The 24,277-nt window shown below is 42.8% G+C and overlaps 2 protein-coding genes across 3 annotated transcripts in view; one reads left to right on the forward strand and one right to left on the reverse strand.

Annotated features, from left to right (window-relative positions):
* Nucleotides 1-1,497: 1,497 nt before the first annotated feature.
* Nucleotides 1,498-18,879, forward strand: LOC147015299 (gap junction beta-2 protein-like). The gene is made up of 5 exons (XM_085849933.1): nucleotides 1,498-1,686; nucleotides 3,491-3,757; nucleotides 3,867-4,040; nucleotides 11,134-11,258; nucleotides 15,850-18,879. Exons 2-5 carry the CDS (start codon nucleotides 3,692-3,694, stop codon nucleotides 16,211-16,213), a joined length of 729 nt encoding a protein of 242 aa, XP_085706059.1. The 5' UTR covers nucleotides 1,498-1,686; nucleotides 3,491-3,691; the 3' UTR covers nucleotides 16,214-18,879.
* Nucleotides 18,880-21,170: 2,291 nt separating this feature from the next.
* LOC147015300 (uncharacterized) overlaps nucleotides 21,171-24,277 on the reverse strand; it is a 69,636-nt gene continuing 66,529 nt past the window's right edge. For both annotated transcript variants that reach the window (XM_085849924.1, XM_085849925.1), the window contains exon 18: nucleotides 21,171-24,064. In XM_085849924.1, the coding sequence (XP_085706050.1) occupies nucleotides 23,718-24,064 (347 nt within the window). In that variant the 3' untranslated portion in view covers nucleotides 21,171-23,717. The remainder of the gene's footprint in view (nucleotides 24,065-24,277) is intronic.

A 24,277-nucleotide genomic window follows, 5' to 3' on the forward strand; every position in this document is an offset into this window, starting at 1 on the left:
GGTAATATTTATTTTTTTCAGATGAGATCCTGTTCTAGTCGGTGTAGTTGTTGTTGTGAAGGTAATGTTGAGGTAATATTTATTTTTGCAGATGAGATCCTGTTCTAGTCGGTGTAGTTGTTGATTGTGAAGGTAATGTTGAGGTAATATTTATTTTTTCAGATGAGATCCTGTTCTTGGCGGTGTAGTTGTTGTTGTGAAGGTCATGTTAAGGTAATATTTATATTTTCATAGCAAAAAGACTGTTTAATTTGATATATTTAAGAAGCGAATGTAAGAAGAATTCTACGTTCACTTCTCGGCTTTGCCTATTCCATATTATTTTTTCAAATCCGATTTAAATCTTTTTTTGTTATTGTACGGGTGCAATACCCGAGAGAGAATGTCACCTCCTCAGACATTATTGTGCTTAGCACGATGACTTATCATCAAGTCTGTGGATGAAGAAAAAGGAGATTCTGCGATCTATTTTGACGTCTTTTTCATTCTTGTTAATTATGAAAATGTTCGAGAAGAAAAGCTTATGACTTCACCCTATCGTCGTTTTTAATCGTATCGTTTTGTAGGCCTACACATTTTATTGGGCGGCCATTTCCCCCCCCCCCCCCGTGTCACCCCTTTACATATGGAGTATTACCGAACTCCATGATACTACTGTACTCACTCCATGACACTACTGTTAGTACTGTGTAACACATTTTGGAATAATACTCTTCACAGAGCGATGGTGCGACCAAAGCAATTTCTTGGAAAGTGGGCGACATTGGGTGGTTTGCCAAGTTGCCTTCCCAGCGTTGTTTGTCCATGCTCTATAGTCTATATCCTTTTTAAATGCTGAGTATCAAGCAAGGAAGCAACATGTGCACCACTTTTAAAGTCCTTGGTAAATGACTCGATCGGTTTGAACCACCAACTCCCCGTAGACTCAAGAGGAGACACCTTCCTTACACCCACCATTACACCACCAAGTCTGATCAGGTATTTGAAACTCCACAACAAATCGTTATTGTGTATTTGTTGTCAAGTTCAATCATCTCGTCTTAATGCGAAGGTTAGGATGGAAAAATAAATTGTATATATAAATCGAGGATTATTATCGACCATGCAATAAACAAAGATTTTCAGGAAGAATTTGAGTGTCGATCAAAATGGTAGTTCCACGTGGAACCCAAGTGATGACATTGAATAATAAAAGGATACAAAAGTCGAAAGGATCTTGTGACAAGGCCACAGTGGTCACCGCACCATCTTCAACAAGCTACTGTTGTCATGACTGCTCCTTCATGTTTCCTGTATTTCCACATATTCTACCATCGAGCTTGCTGTGTTGAAGTGTTTCGATGCATGGGAATGAGCAACATTACAAGTTGTTAATAAATTATTATGGAATATAAATTAATTGGTTCCACAACAGATGTGAGACGGGGGGGGGGGGGTCAAACAAACTTATATTGTCAGGATGTGTATTTCATCTGTTTGGACTTGATGTGTGCAAAGAAAGTCTTCTTCACAGGAAGAACTTCTGACTGTAAAAACAGGTTCCATAGCCTCCAGTCGAGTGACTGTGACAAAAAAAATTCATCATGAACTCGTCACAAGCACACAGTACTCGCCACGCCCTCTTCACCTGTTGGAACAACTCCTCCCTCACCTTTACCTGTGTTTCCGCATATTCTTCAGGAACAGGTAAGAATGGACGTTCTTCTATTACACATCAATCTGTAAGATAGGGATAATGATCTTGATACGTGTTGTATAAGACAAGATGTGAAATTATTGATTTCGTTCACCCCACTTGCCCAACACTCCCCCTTTTCCCCCACATCTCCTCACTTTTACCTCCCACCTACACTCCCAATCCTGTCTTTGCTTCCCCTGATTTCACCCATTCCTTGATTTTTCCTCAATAGCTTTGCTTACATTATATATCTTTAGTTTGTGAAAACAAACATATGTTTAAACAGGCACTGGCAATGATAAATGCTGTTTCTTGATTATACTGGTACTGCAATTGAGCTTACTGTGTGGAATTAAGTCTGTGGGTGTAGAAATAAATCAATAAGTTATCAATATAATTAATTATGGGAATATAATTTAAATTGTTCCACAATAGATATGAGGACAATTATTCTTCTTATCCTCCTCTTCCCTTTACGAGGAGTGAGGTCCAATGGCACCAAGCTTCTTCCCTGCCTTTCCCACGATACTCCTCCACTTCCTCATGTCCTCAGCAAACTCCCTCCACTCTCCAACCACCCCCAACTGACTGATATCCCTCCTCAAACACTCCTCCCATCTCACCTGCGGTCTACCTCTTTTCCTCCTGCCTTGCTCCTTCAACCTATCCGCTCTTTGCCGTTCTCTCATTTCCCATCCGCACCAAGTGTCCAGCCCATCTCAGCCAGCATTTCACCAATATGGAGTCAAGCTCATCTGCACACCACTGTCCTCCCTCAGTTCATCCATCCTCCTTCTATGCACCCTCTTCACTCCAGCAATATTCCTGACCCAATTGTTCTCACAAACCTGCAGTCTCTGTTGTTATCTCTCTGTCAGTGCCACACCATTTCCAGATCGTAGAGGTAGACCGGCGTTACACACAATATCAGAACCTTCCTTTTCAATTTCCTTGATATCTTTCTGTCTGCCATTACTCATCCACCCTCCTCCACACAATCGTACCCACCTGAATCCTCCTCCACAACCCTGCATCCGAATTACCATCCCCTCCATCCATTGGTGGGTGAGTAGAAGCAGCATGTCCAAGTTGGAATTACCTGGTCTGAAACGAAATTGGTGATCTGTGATGAGGTTGTTTGGAGAAAAGGAAGGATTTCATATAAAACTGTGATGATGGATTCTTTGACCTTGCTGATAATTGAAAGTAATCTCATTTGTCTGTAGTTAAAGGAATCAGTTTTTGCACCTAATTAAATGGCATCAAAAATGAAATTTAGCAAAACACCTTTAGAAATCCGATCCCGATGTACCTGACTTGGTGTTAAAGAGCATTGGTTCTGCAAAAAGTTTTTTTTTTTGACCAGGGTCATGCTGAGCAGTTTTCCAGCCCTCTCCGAGCAGCAGTAAGGGCAGAAATTTGGAATAAATTTCAAGGTGCCAGCAATAACTCACCTACTCTTTCACAAGGACACCATGGGGTCTTTAACGTCCACTAACTAATGTCAGCAGACAGAAGGCCAGTTTAACGTCCGTCCGAGGGACGGCACATATTTCACCTTGCCTGTGAAATATCGGAATGACAGTTTAGAGCTGGATTGAGATTCAAACTCAGGCTAGACGGCTTGGAAGTGAGTGTGCGTACCTCTAGTAGGCCATCTTTTCAGAACCTTCAGAAAGTACACATATTGAAACGATTGTATGCATTATAAGTGGAATAATATGCATGATCAGTGTTTTATTTTATCGACTAAATAATTTTAAAACGTATCATTATGCTCACTTGAATTCACCTTTTTCTCTATTTTGACAGAGAAAAGAAAAGAGTGGGAAGTTAAACTGGCAGGAGAGTTTGGGTTCGCTATAAGAAGAGTGGCTGCATGAACAGCTCGGAAGAAGGAGAATGGTATAGTGATTGAAGACGACCGGGTGTGGAAGAATAGACGTTTGAGAGACGTTAAAACATTGATGAAGGGTAAAAGACGATATAAGAAGCCATTGTAAAATTGCCACAATGTCCTGGGAGATCCTACAAGAGCTTCTAGGAAAGGTGCAAAACCACGAAACAGCAGTTGGCAAGGTGAGTTTAACGATTTCCGACAAATTTGTTGTTCATCGGGTTAATGTGTCAAAGTTTTGAGCCGATCCTCTTGTAATGTGTGATTCTCATTTTGCGTTTTTATCCCCAGGTCTGGCTTTCAATTGTTCTTATTTTCCGTTTGCTCATGCTTGTGGTTGTGGCTGAAGAAGTATTTGAAGATGAGCAGGATAAGTTTGTGTGCAACACAAAGCAGCCTGGATGTGTAACTGTCTGCTATGATTATTTCTTCCCTGTGTCTCCAATCCGCTTTTGGGCAATTCAGGTAAAATGTTTCTGCCCTGGCCTCTCCACTTCTAATTTTGTAGCCATTTTCACCCAGCTAAGGTAGTACATGGAATCTTAAACATAGCAAAACTGAAAAGGCTGTTTAACTCTTCTTGCAGCTTTGTTTGATAAAGCAGATCCAGATGACTGTACAATGAACCAGAGTGTTGGTGTCAAAGCCACCCAATGCTCGCCTGTTTATACATTTATCGTTTTTAAAAGACTAGTCTAATAATATTTTTTTATAAAGTATTGCAGTGAAGTCTGATCCAAATAATTTTAAAGCAATATATGTATTTGTATATTGTAATCAGTAAAAAAATAGTGTGGTGGATAAAAACATGAGAAAGGAAATAACTTGCACCAAAAACTTTAACATTTTCACGCTCACACTGACGCTGACGCTCACGCCAGGGGTATCGCTATAGCTCTCTGTTCTTCGAACAGGCGAGCTAAAAATATAATTATCAAACAAGTAAAAAAGATGTAAAATGTCATAGCTCCCATTGTTTTAGTAATTTTGTTGCACGGAGTTAAAGGGCGAACCCATATTTTTGTACAACTAAAATGGCCACCAGTCGACCAGTTAGCCATCTTTGATCAGATTGCAAAATAAAATGAGGGGCATGTGCATGCCATCCATGTACTGTGCTTGTGCCAAGTTTGAACAAAATCAGACTGTGCATGTGCGAGAAATGGTTGGGGACACATTTACGAAACAAAATGCCCACCAGTCGACCATCTTGGATCTGATCTCAAAAAGAAATGACGTGCTTATGTAGGCCTTCATTCCTTATCCATGTGCAAAGTTTGAACAATATTGGTAAATGCTTGTCCGAGAAATGGTTGAAGACATGTTCAACATTGGGTGTTTCTTATTTTTACAACTAAAATGGCCACCATCATGTGTTGTCTTTGTGCTAAGTACGAATAAAATCGGTCTGTACATGTCCGAGATGTGGTTGCGGATACACGCACGAACACGAAAATTGAGACCAAATCCATTAACCCCCATTTTGGACTAAGTCCAACAGGGGCTAAATATGTTGTTGTTTTCTGGTAGCCACTACATTTACAGCATTCATGTTAGAAGGCCCTTCTCATTTCTTGTTGCTGATGTGTCATTTTATCATCACACGTCACTGACGGCTTTCAAATTCCATTTATTGTTTGGGGTTGTGTGCGTCACTGCAATAAGCCTACTCACCCACATCAAAGTCGTTGATTGATTGTTTTGCTGACAGTCAAGGCTTGCCATTCACATTCCTTTGATTTTTTTTGTTGCTTTCTCCTTCAATCCATGTAAAGCCACAAATATTGAAGATATATGACTGGTAAGTATTGAGATGTGACTTGCAATCACCAACTAACTGGTGGGAAACTAACACCTTTGCACAAAGCCTACAACCATTGTGCATCATTCCTTCACAAAGCCAGACCCCAAATACAAGCTCACCTGCAGTCAAACCTCTCAGGTCTCTCACCATCCTCCAAAACCTGATAGCAGCTGTTCCATTATCTCTCTAGTACATATTCCTCTTCTGTATTTTCACTCCTCAAGTATTGAGTAGCGACGGATACTCCTCGAGAAAAAACTGAATATCAGCACTGTCTTTACTAAATAGGCCAATATTCCCAAAACCTCCATTTCCCTTTCTTTTCCCCCAAAACAAATTGCTCTCTGCAGCCTGTGGACTTCTCGCTGACTAAAGTTGAGAAACTCCGAGACAATCTTGACATCTGCTCTCCAACTTGTCCCAATACCAATTACAATGTAATCCTCAAGAACGGTCAACAGTCCCTATCTTCTCCACTTACCCTTACTCGTCTGCATATCTTACTCAGAATGTCTGCTGCTTTCATCTTAGAAAGTTGCAAACAATACCCCTATTAACAACAGCAGTTCCAACTTGTTCCACACAAATACAGATTGGTCAGACTTCTCTCTACAATAAGTAAAGTGATGGAATCCATCATTGCTGCAGACCTCAGGCATCATCTTCTACTCCAACTCTGTAATATGTCATCATTGGTCTGGCTTCTACACACCCATTCATGATTGCTTGTTTGAACTCAACAATGCATGGATGCACTAAATTTACAAACGATGATCAGAGCCATCTCTTGAGTTTTCATTACTGTCTGGCATCCAGCCTTACTTTTCAAGCTCTGTTTTTTGTATGCATAGCTGAGGCTTGTGGAAGAGCGACAATTAGTACAATTAATGGATCAGAACACAGCAGGACAAAAGGAACAGTTGAAAGAGGGAAGAAACACCAGCAACAGAGTTGAAGGCCAAGATAGAAGCAGACTTATGCACAAACAATGGGTTGGGGGATGGGGATGAGGGATAGGAGAGGATGCAGAGGTTGGACAAGATAGATCCAGGACTAAACTCTCAGAAGGGAAAGCAGCAAATTCTGAAGGAGGAGGGATTGGGGTGGGTAGTGGGGAGGGGGGACAGGGGTTAATGAGGGTAGAAAAGATCATGGTTTTGGATTGGGATGGTCTGAGATGGTGGTGAACAGCTGCCTTGAAGACCTGGAGGGAAGGAGATTGAACAGAATGTGGAAGTTTCCACAGGTGGGGGGGGGGAGGAAGAGTAACTAATGAGTGTAGATGAGCAGTGATCTGGATTTAGATAGTTTCACCAGAAGAGGGTTAAAATGGTGGACCATGCTCAAAAACCCAGTTTGTAGCTTGTCCAGCTTCCTTTGACTGCTCCCTAGCTATCTCACATGCTGTCTTCAGCCATTCATGGTGGGCACTGACCCACTCATCCATGGTTGCAGCTTCTGACGATTCCAGTGAGGTGCCAGGTCCCAGTGTTATGTCCATCGGCAGTCGCGCATCCCGGCCCAAAATCGGATAAATGGGGGGTACCCAGTGGAGGAGTGGACGTGGCTCTTGTATGCCAGTGTGAGTTAAGGCAGGTTGTCTCTCCAATGTCTCTTCTTTTCAGGTGAGAGGGTTTTAAGCATTTCATGCATAGTTCTGTTCCACCTCTCACAGTCACCATTACCCTCCAGGCGATGCAGGATTGTATGACTCTTCTGTACATCGTAATACTTGCACAAATCCACGATGGTGTTCGATGCAAAGTTCCTCCCTTGATCTGAATGAATTCTGCCAGGACATTCAAAGTAGGAGAATCAATGTTTAATCAGGACTGCTGCCGCTGTCTGTGCCATCTGTTGTCGAGTAGGCATCACCATGCAGAATGTGGCAAACATGTCTACCACTAGAACATTCTCGAACCCATCTGACATGCATTCTAGTAGAGGTAAATCCACAGCCACTGCTTCCAATGGTGCTGTGAACTCCAAACAAACCAAAAGGCATGCGAGGATGTGGCAGGGTGTCCCTCACCGGAGCACACCTCTTTCAGTCCTGGGTCCATTTTTCTACATCTGCCATCAAAGCAACCAGTAAGATCAACAAGCACATTTGCCCACAGTGGAAAAATAGGGTCCATAAAATTGTCACCTGAAACCGCAGTATGTATCCAACCCAAAAGTGAAGTCATTGTTCATGGGTTGTGTAAAACCGGTCAGTGGGGTAAATGTTATGAGGCTGGAGTTGAGCCTACCCTAGGTAGTCACTTACATGCAAATTTGTTTGTGGTTAAGGTTTGTGCCACTGCAGAAAAAGGAGTAGTCCCTATTTGAATGTTAAACTGGGGACTCACCTTTACGACTGCATGCTGGTGGTGAGGTGGAAAGTATAGATGTTCACATCCAAGTTTATGGTCACGATGTTGAAGAAAGCCTTACCAGACAGAATACTGATGAGATGAGTAACAGTCAAAACAATGATAGTGTCCTGCCAGAGGTTAATCACGGGGATGTTGAGTTGACTGATCAGCAGTGACAAACTTTGACGTCTTGTTGGAGAAACATAAAGGGGTTTTCTCACAGCACGCAAATGACCTTGGGCAAACTGATACAGTTTCTCATCGTATCAACACTGATACAGTTTCTCATCGTATCAACACTGGTGACTACGCTGCGGTCAACCAGAAACATTAAAGAGCGTCGCCACATGCTTTAAAATAATTCAAACAGCACATCTTCGATCTGGAGGAACAGTGCATCTTGAAGAAGGGTAACAGCCCATGGGCTTCCTCAGCTGTTATTGTCCAGAAACCAGATGGGACCATAACGTTTTGCTGCGATTACCGTCAGCTAAATAAGATGATCAGGAAGGATGCATTCCCAATCCCTTGGGTAGAAGAATCCCTGGATGCTCTCAACAATGCTCATCTGTTTTCATCACTTGATCTCACATCTGGTTACTTTAACTACCTGTCTCACTCTATCAGCTATAAGCCGAGCAATACCTGGTCTTGTAGCTGAGGTTGTCAGCTCCTGAAAAGAGACATCTTTACTGTGCTTCACATATTCATACCCAATATTACAGTAACATTTTCTTGAAAAGGATTGTCCTGAACTACAAACACAACTTGACTTTTGAGTGTCTTACCAAACACAGAAACATCAACCTCCAGGCAACCGACATAGGGAATATCTAAACCATTCGCAGCTCTCAGATGCAAAAACGTTACCTCCCTTGGCACAAGTCATCTCAGCTTAAAGCTCAAATTTTAAAATGTTTCGCTGATGGTAGTTACTTGGGACCCCGTGTCCAGCAAGCAATCTGTCAGCACACCGCCGATCTCTACCATCATGAAGGGACACTTTCCAATTGATCTGTCCCTAAAGTCATTTGCTGTATCGGTCTTAACGGAACCTGGTACATTCTATACTGCTTGGCTCTCCACAGTAGAGTTAATCAAAAAATCCTGTGGCTTCGTCCCAAGTGGGCAGTCCCTCTGGATGTGCCCAGGATTTGAACATGTCAAACATGGTATCCTCCCTTGTTCATGTCTGGAGGACAGAACATCTACCCTCATTCCCCTGTTTGAGCAGATAAATTATTTCACCCTGCTCCTGTACAAGTTGCTTTCGTAGTTTAGTATGTCCGAGTTATCGTTAGTCTTTCTCGGTTTTCTGCACCCATGCTATCAATGGGTGCACAAAATGGTGTCCGGCCTGGACTAGATTTAGCACCACTTTCTTCTTCTTCAGACCACAATACGGCTACCTGCATCAGGTCCATGAATGTTATTCCGGGAATTTTGCACAATTTCATTTTCGACTCTCTTTGGCCAGCCGAATCCCTCAGCCAATCAACAAATTGCTCTTTTTGGGCCAATTCTGTGTTTGAAACTCGCCGTTCATCTCGCCACACAACACATTGCATTCTCTCTTGCAAGTCGTAACCAGAGTCACAGATATTTTCGTTGAATTACTGGGCCCTCTCATAAAAGTCTTTCAGCAGGCCTCTTCCGGTTTCTGTATCCCCATATATACCTTCTGTAGAGTCTCAAAAACTTTCAAGATGACTGCTTGGGCTACGTTCCAGCATAAATTTTACTGTTTTCTTGGCTTGTCCTCCAAGGTAGTTCAACACGACATCTGCTTGATCCCGGACAGGAACTTGCCACGTTCTGAAGGTAGTCTTCACTACCTCCATCAATTCCTCTACAATAGCTTGCCTGGGTTTCTCTGGAAATCCTGTGAAGATGGGTATTTTACGTTCTCTGGGGACAATAAACAGCTTATGGTGTACTTATCCAGGCCTCCTGCTGTGTCAACTGATCTACCTGCTGCATCAATCACCATCAGGGCTAGTTATTGTCGCTTGGCCTCCAGGCTCCGAGTGTGACTGGCCTCCGTCTTGGTTTACTTCTAGTCACTGCCCTAAATCCTGTCCATGATGCTACTTGTAACGGGCAACAAATTGGCCTTTCTCCAGTGTTCTTTTATCGAGACATATACCGCAGGCGATATTTATTGTCCAACAAAAAGGGCAGTGGCACACGTCATTGAAATGTCAAGGCAGAAGTACTGGTTAAACAACATGACCGAGCACACAGGCTACGACATGGTGTAAAGAAAAGAGACAAGTCTAACCGCCTTATTGTCATTTTAACAAGCAATAAAACCAATGTAAAATATTACCATTCACACTAAGGAGTCAGGGACATCCTGTGGGAGGAAAGATTCTGTTAAACGGATGATGTCTGGTTTATCGGCAATGGCCTGGATCGAGAGATCTGTCAGGTGAGAGCGGGGATTTTGGATATTTGAGATCCACACAGTTAGAGATGGGGGGAGGAAGCAATGGGAGGGTGCAGGATTGGCATGGGGGGCTTTGTGGGGGCAAGGTGAAGCTTTGGGGAGGGGTGAGGTGAGGAGGAAGGTTTCAGTGTGAGAGGTGCGGGGAAATGTCTGAGTGTGGTGTGACGTGTGAGTGGGAAGGTTCGAGTGTGTCGAGTGCATGGGAAGGTTTGAGTGTGTGGAGTTTTGATGAAGGTTTTATTGTGTGCGATGCATCGGAAGGTTTGAGAGGGTGGGGTGGAGGTGGATGGCTTACTTATTCTGATTCCAGATTCCCTTCCAACTTTGACAAATGTAGGTCATTATTATCCACAGAGTTAATTCCATCATGAGCAGCTCAGAGCTCATTGCAGTGTATAAAGTGAAGTATCATGGAGTATGCATCCCCACTCTGGAGTTGTGCAGATACTTCTCATCTTGCTCCCCTCGATACAATCATGTCCAAGCCTCTCAGTATTATTGGAATATCTCAGAAAGAGGTGGAGTCCCAAGGTCTGTTACTCGATCACCGCATGCCAGTTGGTGGACTCTGTTTTGTATTGCTTCACTGCTGGCCTCACTACTCCCACTCTCATTCTCCATCCTCCCCCAACACACCCAGGTTAAACACTTTCTTCCAGAATCCCACAACTCTTTATCCTCCCCACTTCCAAGCTGAATACTCAACCCATTCCTTCATCCCTCTATTCTCTCATTTTTGTAACCGATTCCAAATACGTCTCATCCCTTTCACTCCAGGCTTTTAGAAGTGATGCCTGTTGTCATCTCATGCTCCCCATAATCTTCCATTTGATGTCTTTTTGTCCTTATTACCCTTTGATTCTGATTTCGAGTCAGTCTGTGAACCTATATTTCTATATACAAATTTTTTTTATCGCTTTAATGATGTAAACCCTCTGTACTCCGCAGTTCATTGTGGTGTCAACTCCAACGTTGTTCATTCTGGTCCACATTGCCTCACGGCATGCACGGGACCAAACAGAAGAGTTGACAGGAGGCCTGATCTTCACTCATTTAATCACCGTTGTTTTTAAGTATGCCTTTTCTTATTGTTCTTACATAATCTAAGGCTCATGGAGGGGATTGTATTTATATTTCATGCATGAGTTTGACATTATCTAACATCAACGCACTTTTAGTATGATAAGGAGATTATGAAGCATTAGTTAAATAAACACCGTTTGGAGTTTAAACCAATGGTCATAGCTTCACGAGACAAGTGTCACAAATCTAGGGGTTCGAGGAAATGTGAAGTCCAGTTGACCTTCATTATCAGGGGTTACCACCTCGTGAAGTCTGAAGGAACCTTTGTTGTCTACTCACAAAGAAAAAAAAAAAAATCAGTGATTTAGCTTTCCCTACAGTCGCTCACTCTTGTCACTTTCTACCTCTTAAAACTATGAATAGCTTCCTTCATGAATCGCCTTGTGATTGTCACAAAATATGGCAGGCTTTACTCCTCGAGTGAATCACCAGCGATTTAGTAAAGACATGGATATCACCTCCATTTTTCTTGTGTTACCCACACGAGATTGCCAAATAATTGACACCCATTCGAGTCATGATTTTTCAAATGGAAGAGTTGATTTATCTTCTCAATAAATAAGAGGAACCCTCTATTCGACATTCAATTTTAAACACTGGAAGTAAATAAATCAGGCACAGGTGACCACAACCGTCCTTGACCATGTTGTGGGACATCAGCCAAGGCCCTTGTGTGAATGAGATGAAAAAGGACTCTACTGAAAGTTCCAGCCAACACAAAGTTCAGGATAATATTTTAGTGATCATTATCTTCTCTGTTGTTTATTGTGCCGCACGGGTAGCAATTGTGCCACACAGCTGACACATGACATGTATGATAGAAATTTGAGATCTTGCAATCCTAATTTTTCAAGGTTGAGCAAAGAAAAGTTTTCAAACAAAGAGCCCAAGCTGGTGTTTCTTCCAGGTAAATGTTTTCCTCAAAATTCCTGGAAAATTGATTTGGGATTCCTGTTTCATCGGAATCCAATTCAATCGGAGCCTTTTCATGTTTTTTTTTTTTTGTTTAGACTCATAAAATTTGTTTGGACCATTTCAAGTAGCAAGTGTAGATGTGCTTGTGCATTGTGCACCTCCTTTCGTACCACCAAGAAAAGACTCACCAACCTGTATTTTATGGCCTTCAAAGCCATCCCACAACCAAGTTGACTCAATAAGAAATGTGTGCAATGGTAAAAGCGAGCTTCATACAAAGTTACATGATGATTGTATGGAAAAATGCACCAGCATTCCAAAAAAAATAAAAAAAAAGTCTTCTGCAGCAACGGGTTGTAGGGTATTTCATGTAGCAGCAATAAACGGCCTTGACGTACCTTCGCTGAGCTTCAGCGAAATAAAAATTTGGATATGCAATCAATACATTTGAAATCCGCCAGAAAACAAATACTGAGGTATGCAGAAGCGTCACAAACCTCAAACTAATTTGTAACTCGCTCTTGAATAATCACCTGGGATTCAGATGGATGAATCGGCCCGGTGTATGGCAGCTTAAGCATGATATTTCAGCACAGAATTGTCTCCATTAAGAAAACGAATCATGTAATTGTGACCTTATGGACAAAAACAACATGCCATCTTTTGAAAAGGTCAATTTTCATGAAATTTGAACAAGAGAAGGCAACAGATTTGTTTGTTAATTATACCTTTGTACTGTTATATTCTTTATTTTATAATTCATTGAGATCTTCTGCCAACCCATTGTCTTATTACACACGAGCAGATCGGCTCGCTGTGCTCGCCTCTCCACACGTCGTTGCAGAGATCAAAGTCACAGATTTGCTTTGTTGTCATGATTTACACCAGTCATAATGCAAACATTTCTTTTATACAAATTTATTTGTAATATAAAGAGGTCCAAGTTGTTTTAATGGTCAAGGGTCTAAGCTGTCTAAATGGTGTTATGGTCCAAGGTGTCTTCGGGGTTCACAAGGAAATAAGACACAGACGGAAGCCATTTAGCCCATTATATCTGCGCCAATTTATCAACACGAGATCAAAATAATAAAATGCAAAAAAAAAAAAAAAAATTCTTTCCAGGGAAGGGGACATGGGCTTAGGTAAATTAAAAAAAAACAAAAAAAAAAAAACCACACATTGCCCCTTGATGAGATTTACATGGGGGGGGGGGGGTGCCCCACCAAAATATGTATTTGCTGTAACATAGGTTCATTGGTACATTTTGCTGTTCCTGTCCCATGTTGACTTCCTCCTTAGCATCATTATTCTACCAGGTGAGCACCCAGAAGTATTGTTGTGGGCCGGGGTTCGGTGGCGATAAACGACTACGAGGTGGAACAGTGGAGTCGTCTCCCGCCAAACACCCGGAATTTAGGTCGTGACTCACGGATAAGTCCGAAGGTCACGGGTCCCTTAGCAGACCGTGGGGTAGGGTCAATTGCCGAATTTCAATATACCGAAGTGCCCACGCCGTCCAACTACCGGGGAAAACCACACCCTGGGCCGACTCTGTCCGGACCGAGTGGCAGGTACAGACTCGGATCCGGCGTAACTGAGCAGAGTTACCAGAGCTGCGCCGGTCTCAATGAACAATACACGGCACGAACGGCCCTACCAATTCACAACACGCACCATGCAAGGCCAATGGAGGAAAGCACAGAAAACGAGAAAGTACATTTAACAATAAGAATTGGGGAGGGGGACACAGAGCAGAGTTACCACAAATAAAAGAATTGCAATTCACAAGCAAAGGAAAGCACTTTCACAATTAATTCAACTTAACACAAAATCACAAAGTGGTCCAACACGTGGAACATGTCTTTCAATCCGGACAAATCTCACACTCTCACTATGTCTCTTTGAAAGGACCGTTTAGAAACCCCCCCATCCACTTTCTCAACAATCCTCTGGAAGAAGTCCTTTCTTTCAAGCTTCTGGGTCTCACTATCTGCCATGACCTTTCCTGGGAAAGTCACATTTCCAACCTCGCCTCAAAAGCCAGGCGCCGACTGGGAATCCTCCGTCGTGCTAAGTCCTTCCTCGGCCCTCTTGAGCTCCTGACCACTGACAAAGCTTTTGTCCGTAGCCTGATGGAGTACTGCTCTCCCCTCTGGGCTGGTGCCTCTGCCTCCCACCTTTCTTGGCTTCACGCTGTAGAAACCAAGGCATTTCGGATCATCAGCATCTCCCGCAATGAAGCTGAGTCTTTGGGCCTCTCACTCAATCACCGCAGGTTGGTCAGTGGTCTTTCTGTCTTCTGCCGTCTCCTCTCCAGCCTCGCCCCCCCCTGCTCTCTCTTCGATTTGTCCCCACCACATTTCCACAGGGCGCTCAAGGTCCGCCAACAACCCCCTTCTGGTAAAACTACCAAAATCACGAATCACTGCTCATCTTCACTCTTTCATTCCTCTTTTTTCCCGCCTTTGGAATAAACTCCCTCTCTCTATTCTTTCCCATTCTTCCCTCCAGGCCTTCAAAACATCTCTTCACCACCACCTCTTATCATCCCCCATCCAAATCCTCAATCTTTTCTACCCCCGATAATCCACCCAAGCCCACCTCCTTCAAATTCCCTGCTTTCCTTCCTGAAAATCCCTGTAATGTCCATCTTCTATTCCCCATCCCTCTCCCTTCCACAGATCTATTGTATCTGTTCCCCACCGTTTTGTCCTTCCCACTCCCTCCCCTCTTGTCTCATGTCCCACTTGCTGTGCGTTGTGTGTTAACTCTCACACGAGCCTCGACGAGGTATTAAAAAAAAAAAAAAAAACAGACTGGGCCCACGGACACGGACACGGACACGGACACGGACACGGACACGGACACGGACACACACACACCCCGAACCCTGTGGGTCTATCTCGGTCAAGCCGGGCCGGGGTACCTGTCCCCTTCGTGCGGCCACACCGACTCTGAAACCACCACGGTGGGACCCGGTCCACGGCCCACGAACGAGGCTGCTCAACCACGACCACCACTGTCTCAGTCCGCTCCAGCCACCACCACAACCATCTGCAGAACGCTCGTCGACAATCACAAACCGCGCCGCAATCGCCACGATCACGGTCTGCCGAACGCTGGTCCAGATAACCACACTCCTCCTCTTGAGGAGGGAGGGGCCTCTTGATTGGACGGTGGGTTGTCAGGCGACTCGTGGCGGCCTCCCGATTGGCTGCGGCGTGCGTGTGGTGCTCGCCCTCCGCTCATTGGCTGGAGGAAACGCTCTCTGCTCCTCCTCGGAGCGGAGCTTCGACCTGAGGCGACGAAGGCTCCGCCCACGTCCTCAGCCAAAAGCACGTGCGTAATGGCGACCGTGTCGAGTAAAGGACGGCGCGCCGTTGTTGTCGTTGTAGTTGTAGCTAAGGATGTAATAAACCTGACTATACAATAATTCGTAGCGCACACATTTAATTCCCATTAGACGAAGGGGGGATTCTAACCGTAAACACACACATCGAAATAACTGAGCTACAGGGACCGCTGTCCGTCTGTGTGCAATGGCTTCCAGATTCGTAACAGTATTACCCCTATTTTATATATAAATAGATATAATAATTATGAGCTATTATTCTGGTTGCTTTGCAATATTTATCATCATTTCTGTCCGTGGATGTGTATCTTCAGGTTGCTACTCGAGTGCGGATCAGTTGTGATATACTTGGAAATCTACGCCAAGGTTGGACTGGTTATTCCTCGACTCCTCAAATGTTCGGAGGTTCCTTGCCCTTCTCGAACCGACTGTTTTGTGCCTCGGGCCAGTGAAAAGACAGCGTTCTCCGGATTCATGCTTCTTGTTTCGGGGATGTGCGCCTTCGTAAACCTGTTGGAGCTCCTGTATATTTCTTTTAAGAAATGTCGTGAAAAAAATAGCAGAAGTGAAATGACGAAACAGACCATGACAACGAAGAATATGGAAGAGTGTGAAGAATTGAAGAAGGTGGAAAATGCTCCCAGTGAAATCAAGGACAGAGAGGGTGATGATGCATGAAATGGGTGATAAAAGGACGATGGAAAAGAAGTACATTTAGTGTAAATTAGCAGCATTTGGCCATGAAATAAAACGGTATTGAAAAATCAACTGAAGAAGTTGAGAAATCGTGTAACATATCGTTTAACACATGTGACAGCAAAAGGTAAATATATAATGTATATATGTATAAAAGTAAAATATCTGTTTGTGACATTACTACTTTGAGCTCCGATGGTAAATCAATACGAAACTTTTTAGGATCAGATTTATGATCACGATGCACATCATTGGAGGGTTTAAAACAGTCATGAAGAGGTCATTGGGCCCGTTATTTCCATGTTGCATTCCAGAGTTAATTTCTTTGCTCCACCTTTAAACGACGATGTTGATGTTTTACGAAAGTGTTCGGGAACACATTTTGGGGTTTCCTTCCCTTTCGTGTATGTACGTTGTTTTTAGTGCCATACCCAGCTCATTTTCTAACGACTGCAACCCAATATTTGCGCTTCATGAGTATGAACGATTGTACAGTTCGGCTACCAATCAAATGGATCTTTGTCAGTTGGGGTCTGTGACTTCTGAGTGATGTTACAGTTACCACAACAACAGCGTAACGTTTTTGAAACTTGTATTTCAAATAAACAGATACAAGGTCAAATGAGGAAGTTCACCACAACATACAATGTCCAACGCCGATTCCCACGTTGAGTTGTTTCCGCCTAGTGTCCCTGTCCTGCCGGCTCAACTCACGAATGTTCACCTCGTCCGTCAGGACTGTCCAACGATCGACACACGCCACGTTGTTCTCTCTGGTGTGCTGGCTCGTTCAGGATGATTGAAGAGTTCAAAAGAATTCTTTCACTACACACAATCTTAATGAGTTTTAATAAACCCGGTTATAATCGGCTCCACGTGTTCACAACTGCTCTGGATATTAACACCTCATTCACTCATCAGAGTTAAATCGAGCACGGGGATGATCGAAACACGTCACCCATCTACACAAACACTACACGTCACCCGTCTCTCTACACTTCCCTCACGGTTTTATATAGTAACACAGAATGATCTCATGCCTTCCAGCAAATGCGATTCTCGTCCATACTGGAAGTTACATCTGAGAACGTTCCAGCATCTTCACTCATCCCACCAGGCAGTTTTCAGTACAATTCTGCCATCCACAGCAAAATTAGCTCATTGCATCAAGCAGTTTATGAAACAATTCACAGATTCACACCAAAAAAATTAACTTATCACATGTAACAGTCAATTTTAATCGTTCATTTATAGACATTTACCAATGCTTATCCACAAATACCACAACCAATGGTTACTGGCCATATCATGTAGCTTTTAACTGACAAAGTCAAAGTGACACCCTTGGACCTTTACATCCCTGAGACCCCATCATACACATTTAGATACTTTTGAGACCGATACTCCTTCTTTGACCTTTTAGACACTTTTTGGACCTATACACCTTTTAAGACCCTTTGGACAAGAAGACCCCTTTTGCACTTTGGACCTTAGACCCTTTAGATTTAGACCCATTTATACCCCTTGGACCCCTTAGAGTCAATGGGAAAGTTAAAGCTGTGGCAATTGTTTCTCTTCTATCCTGTATTTCTCTCACCTATTCCCTCCACCCATCCTTGCTCGAGTATAAAAGGGAATGACTTGGGATCCTTGTGAGTGAAGTTCATTGAATGCTATTCCGTGTTCTTCCTCGACGTATGTGAATAAAGATTCTCCTTTGATGTGCCGACCCTTGGTGCATATTGAGTTCTTCCACGACAGTGCCAGCCAATCAGGGGCCAGGATAGGGCCAGCCAATCAGGGGTCAGGATACTGCCATCCAATCAGGAAACAGGATAGGGGGAGCCAATCAGGGGCCAGGATAGGGGCAGCCAATCAGGGGCCTGGATACTGCCAACCAATCAGGGGCCAGGATACTGCCATCCAATCAGGAAACAGGATAGGGAGGGCCAATCAGGGGTCAGGATACTGCCATCCAATCAGGAAACAGGATAGGGAGAGCCAATCAGGGGCCTGGATACTGCCAGCCAATCAGGGGACAGGATACCACCCACCAATCAGGGGGAAGGATAGGGCTGGACAATTTTCATCAATAGCTAAATGCTCGGTAGATCAAACGCTCAGTAGATCAAGATGCTCAGAAAGGCTGCTTCGATGTCTCTTGTTCAAGGTCTTCCACAAACGTCCTCCCGCCAAGGAGGTTGAGCTCAATCTGTTGTTTTCAATGTCCTCCCACTGTGGAGGTCAAACTGAGGTGGTAAATGAATGGAGGTGTAAAATGAATTGCTGTTTTTAGATCAAAAGATTCTGAGGATGACATCGCTGACTTTGTGTATTTAAATCAGGAAACTCATATCATATTTGGTGAGAAAAAGTCAGAACATTTTTTTGGCCATTTTCTCCAACATTAAAGAACTACAATCTTGTTCAAGAGTCCATGGAACCATTTTTCAGTCAAACGTGATGTTCCCAACAAAACACATTGCATCCATGATGCTGGGATCCTGAGGTAAAATGCCATGTTACTTGCCCATTGTCTACCAATGACGAGCTGTTTGGATCCATTAAAACACACACTAATAATTAATCTATACTATAAAAGTGAAATTGTATACAGGACTTGTTTGTTTATATATGCTTCAAAAACTTTTTTAAAAAAACTACTGAACCAAATCCAACTCAATTTTGCATGTTGCATAAGGGCACCCCACTTATGGTTTCTGTCAGGGTAGCATATTTGGAGAAAGGGGTTGAAGGTGGGGGGAAGACCACATTCCTATGTAAATATGTATCGCATGGTGCCCCCGGTGGTAGCCAGTATTACAAATCATTTTCTTCTTATATAAAGAAACTTTAAATATCTTCATAACATGCATTTCGTTGATGTTGAAACAAGTGGGAATAAGTCGAAATTTTCAAAATGTTCATTTCAATCATTTTAAGCGGAGCTTTAACCCAAATAATCCAACACAGAGCTTCACAGCATTTCCCTGCCCACTCATCCTCCTTCATATGCAGCACAAGGCTGCGGGTAGCATCATTGAATGAGAGCATGGCTGTGCCGCTGATGCAATGCCCCTATTACCAGTACACTGGTACTCATTTCACCGACCTCAGAAGGATGATGGGCCGAGTCAACCCCACTTGGTGTTGATGCAACAGCAACAGAGGTTCGTGGCCTGACATGGTCACAAAAATGGTCCTTGGTCCACAAATGATGAAAGTCCTTGGGGAAGCATGACAATAGTGGCAGACAAACAGGCAAGGCACAGGCATGCACGGCAAAGGAAAACAAGGCATAGGCAACATGGCAAACTGGGATGGCAGGTGTTGCTGGCCGGCCTCTCGTGCCCATAAATGAGGGGATGGCTGCGCCGGCCGATCTGATGATGAAAGAGAGATCTGAGAGAGATGTAGATGGAGTCGTAACTGCGAGGACGATGTTACAACACACAGATGAACAAGAGGGAGGGGCATTGGGGAAGTCGCAGCCAGGAAGTGGTACTCCTAGAGAATGGGAGATGTAAGATCAGTTCATAAGATTAGAAATTGAGTTGTTGATGTAAAGTGCAACTCCATTGACGGGGTATGGTTCAGGCCTATCGAATTGGAGGAGACAGTAACCGGAGAAAAATACGAAGGAGTCAGGAATGTCCTGTGGGGGGAAGGATTCTGTTAAACAGAGGTCTGGTTTATCAGCAGCGGCCTGGATTGAGATAGTTTTTGTACAAATTGGACACAGATGGGTTTCGCATTTTGAGATACTTTGTAGTTAACCAATTTGTGTTGGCAGGATCGAGTATCTGGATTGGAGCCCATGACCACCTTTTCTTTCTCATTGTGTTTCATTATTAAATGTTCTATAATTTCTCGAAAATTATTAATTTTATTAATAACTAAAGCACATGACAATGTGCCATTAGAAACATCAAGTAGGAGTGACGTCAGAGGGCTCAGAGGCTCAACTTTGGTTGGGTTAGTGTACCAAATGGCCCGTTGTGCATGGATGGGGAAGTGAGCCAATCCACAGAGAGTTCAGCTGGGGTTTTTTTTCATGGTCTGAGACTGTAGGACGTGCTTGGAGGACAGCTGCACCCTGGTCCCTGAATTTGGTATGGGAGCCCAGTGACCAGGTAAAGAAATGCTGTACATTGGCTGAATTTCATACTTCCCGGGTTGCTCTTCACGAGATCACGCCCGAGCGACCCCCTCGGGCCTGTCATGAGTGGGGAAATGGCCGCCTGCACACAAGACCAGGACTATCCCTCGGCATCCCAGGCTAAGTGAAGGCCTTACCCCATCCACCCTGTCCCATCATCTTCAATCTTCCCTTTGTATTGTCTCCTCTCTCTTCCTGGTGCTCACGCGTAGTTAGGCATAGATTTCATATTTGGTGCATCCCGAATTTGTTGAGGTAAGTGGTTCTGCCAATCAGATTTTCTTCCTGTTCTTCCTTTTTGCAATGACCCTTGACCCGTTTTTATTATTTCTTAAACCTGTGTTCTCTACATTAATATCCTTGCCATCAATGGATCGTGGGTGCAACCGCACATAACAAGTTGCAAGGGCTGTGCTGGGTGGTTTGCCATTACCTTCCTGGCAAGCAGTCAGGGCAAGAATTTGGAATTTGTTTGGGATGCCGGAAATAGCTTGCCTACCTACTCTTCGCAATGGACTCCATGATATCTGTAACGTCCAACTAATGCCGGCAGGCAGGACACCCAGTTTAATGTACATCCGAGGGACGGCACACACATTGATGCCTCGCACTGCATGCAAAACACCAGGATGACAGTTTATAGCTGGGCCGAGATTGAAGCCTAGACAAGACCACTCAACGGCAAATGTACATACATCCAAGCTATCGTGCCAGCCATCGATGTGAGGATGTATTCATAAATCTTAAAGTACAAATAAGCAACAGATGCAATGAAAATAATAATTTCCACATATTTTTAATTTTAGCAACAACAAAAAAAAGATCAATGTGACAAACTCCATGATTGAAGAATAACTAGCAAGAATTGTTTTGCAACAAACCACGCAAACCAAAGATGTCAAAGAAATTATATTGATAAATCAGTGAATGAAAGGGGGTGTGAGGTGGGGGAGTGAAAGTTTTATACATAGCTGCCAAAGTTTATAATTTCAAAAATCTGATGTTATACCACTCAATACACCAACCAAAATCTGAGTACCTTTTCTACATACCCTAGCTCTGCATTCACAACTCCCCTCTTGTCTTGGAGTGAACAGCTAATCAACAGGAAAACATCAAACTGTACCTTTACAATGGAGATTAATTCATGTTACTTTCACATTTGTGAGCAAATTTATTGTCAAAGAAATTTTTTATTTTTTAAATAAAAAATACATGCATTCAAACACAGAAGCCTTTCAAATGGAACGACTCAAGCTCAAACCCAGCAATGAGAAACCACACCGGCGACTACAAGTTCTACTTTACAACCTTTGTGAATTTACCACATTATGATATCGGAGTGTGAATTCGAGGAAATAAGGCAAGACTGCTTTAAACGACATGTAAAGCAGTATTGTCGTACTTCGTCGAATTCTATTTCTAATCATTAGTATCATGTTTCGTTTCAATGAAAGTTGTCGGCAAAATTCCAGTGTTCTTACGATATAGAAGCACCAGATAATGTCACCCTAAAATGTATATTACTTGGTTACCTGCAACAAGAAAAGCTGACAAAAAAAGATGCTTACATAAAACCTTTTACTTATTTTGTCGGCAAAATTAATCTCACTTAAGATTGAGCAAAAAAAAAAAAACAACAAAAAAAACAAAAATCACAATAATAATTATTCTACGACAGACAGAGTTAAGTCCAAAATAGAAAGGTGCAATTGTGTCAAAGTACAAGCCCAAGCTTGATATTTCAGTTACAAAACTTGTCCAAAATGATAAAACTTGATAAGCTATTGAAGATGAGGTGTAAAAAATAACAACAAAATAAACAATCACATCCTAAAGTGATCAGACTTTTGTAAATGTAGGCCTACCTGCTTAGAAAATGAGAAGAGGAAGATATGCCATCAGGAAGGTGAGAAAGGATGGATTGCATGGGAATTAAAATGAGGAAGAAGGAGAAAAAAAAAGTTTCTAACATACCGAGTTAATAAACATTAAATGACCCTCAACACATCATGTCAAGCCTGGTATATCTAAACTATGAGAGAGATCTCTCTGTTGCCATTTCTCTCAGAGATGGCCAAACGAATCTTCGTCAAACTTTTAGAAGTCGCCAGTGAGTGTTTAAGGCAAAAAACAAAGTTTTTAAAATTCAGAGAAAAATATTTGGATTTTTTTTTGTTTTTAAACGCTCTATAGTGCCTAAGCCATTGTAGCTTTGTGAAAGGTAGTATTTAAATCATCCCCGACCTCGTTCCTTAGTAGGTATAGATAAGTGTTTTCGACCCCACAATAAATTAATTGATTTCTTCAAAATGCCAACAGGATTAAAGCAGCCCCGGGTAACCCCTGCAAGCTTATAATCAATATGGCTGAAATCAGAGGAGATGCTCTCTTCTTCTGTGTGCAGCCACATGGGTGAGCGTTTGCAGCATTGCAAGGGACCGCACCTGTGCACCTGGTGGAGTTCCCCCAACATATTTATATGCAGACATTTGTAATTTTAACCAGGATATCGAAATAACTGGTCTACTCTTCGTTGAAAGATACTGCAGGATATTTTACATCCACAAACTAATGCTAGCAGATGGGACACCCAGCTTAACATCCAATGGAGGAAGCTCGGTGAACTTTGTGGTGGAATGCCCTGCTTGCGAAGATCATCATGTTATACGTTAAAAGTTTACATTCACAATTTAATCCTTATTTTGGAAACGTTGTGGCACTTACAGATAAAAAGATATTTTGAAATGTTCGCACTCTTACAAGTGAGTGCAAGCAGATAAGACACCTGACTCGATGTCTTCTCGAAAGGGTTGTGTAATTTAATATCCTGCTGAACATCATTCGGAAGATAGATTTGAGTATCCTGTGAAGTGTCTGTAATACCATTATCCTGTGAAGCATCTTGCCAAGCGCCCCTGGGGTCTAGTTCTTCTTGTCATGATGTACATACACTACTCCCTACTTTCCTACTGACCATTCCAAAATGGGTTTTGTCACTATAATACGATTTATGGCATTTTTAATAATGACTTGTCATGTGTGTGTGTATACTGTATATGTACAACTTTGTTATGATATCAAATCGTTACTGATTAAACAACGAATGTCAAATCACCACTGGTTATTCAACGTATGCAGGGAACGCATACTGGATGTTTTCTTTCACAAATGTCTTTTTAGGTATTTTATAAAAGGTGCTGTTTTACATGATGTGTTGAAAGCCTTTTAAGGTGAAAGTGAAAACACGAACAAAAGGCAAACCGACCTTTGTACATTTGCAATAATGTATAGGCCATTTGCAATAATGTATCAATGTATAGGCCATCACATGCTATGCACAGTGGCAGACTCCTCGCTGTTGTTAGCCAGTGTTGTCTCCAGTTCAGACAGGACATTGGGTGAGACCTCCCAGCCGTGGGTGTTCACATGGCACAGTGTAATGAGCCGCTCAGCCATTTTCAGCAGTGCTTGGAACATGTCATCTTGAGTGCCACGAACAGATGAAGCGGCTCTCATATGGCCCTGTGCAAAATTGAGCTCAGCGAGTGTTGGGAGACCTGTTTGGCTGAGCATGTCGAAGAAGCCCTTCCATGCAGTTGGAGACACTTCAGGGTTTCCGGACACATTAAGGACATGCAGACTTTTGAGGTGAGAGTCCTTGATTGTTTGGCCTGAAAAAGATCGTTCAAATGGAAGAAATTTTAAAAAGAAGAAAAATGTGATAGTATGAAATGCTAGAGAGCTCATTAACCTTCTTATCCCATCATTCATACATTCATCAGGTAGGGAGGGGACCACATTAGCAAAGGTCAACAGAAAACAAAGAGTACCTAAAATAGATAAACACAAGGCATGCCACTTGTTTTTAAGGGTAAAGGTATGAT

The sequence above is a fragment of the Eptatretus burgeri genome, chromosome 12 (genome assembly GCF_056783735.1).
Source record: "Eptatretus burgeri isolate ZD-2024b chromosome 12, Ebu_testis_v1, whole genome shotgun sequence".
Lineage (NCBI taxonomy): Eukaryota > Metazoa > Chordata > Myxini > Myxiniformes > Myxinidae > Eptatretus > Eptatretus burgeri.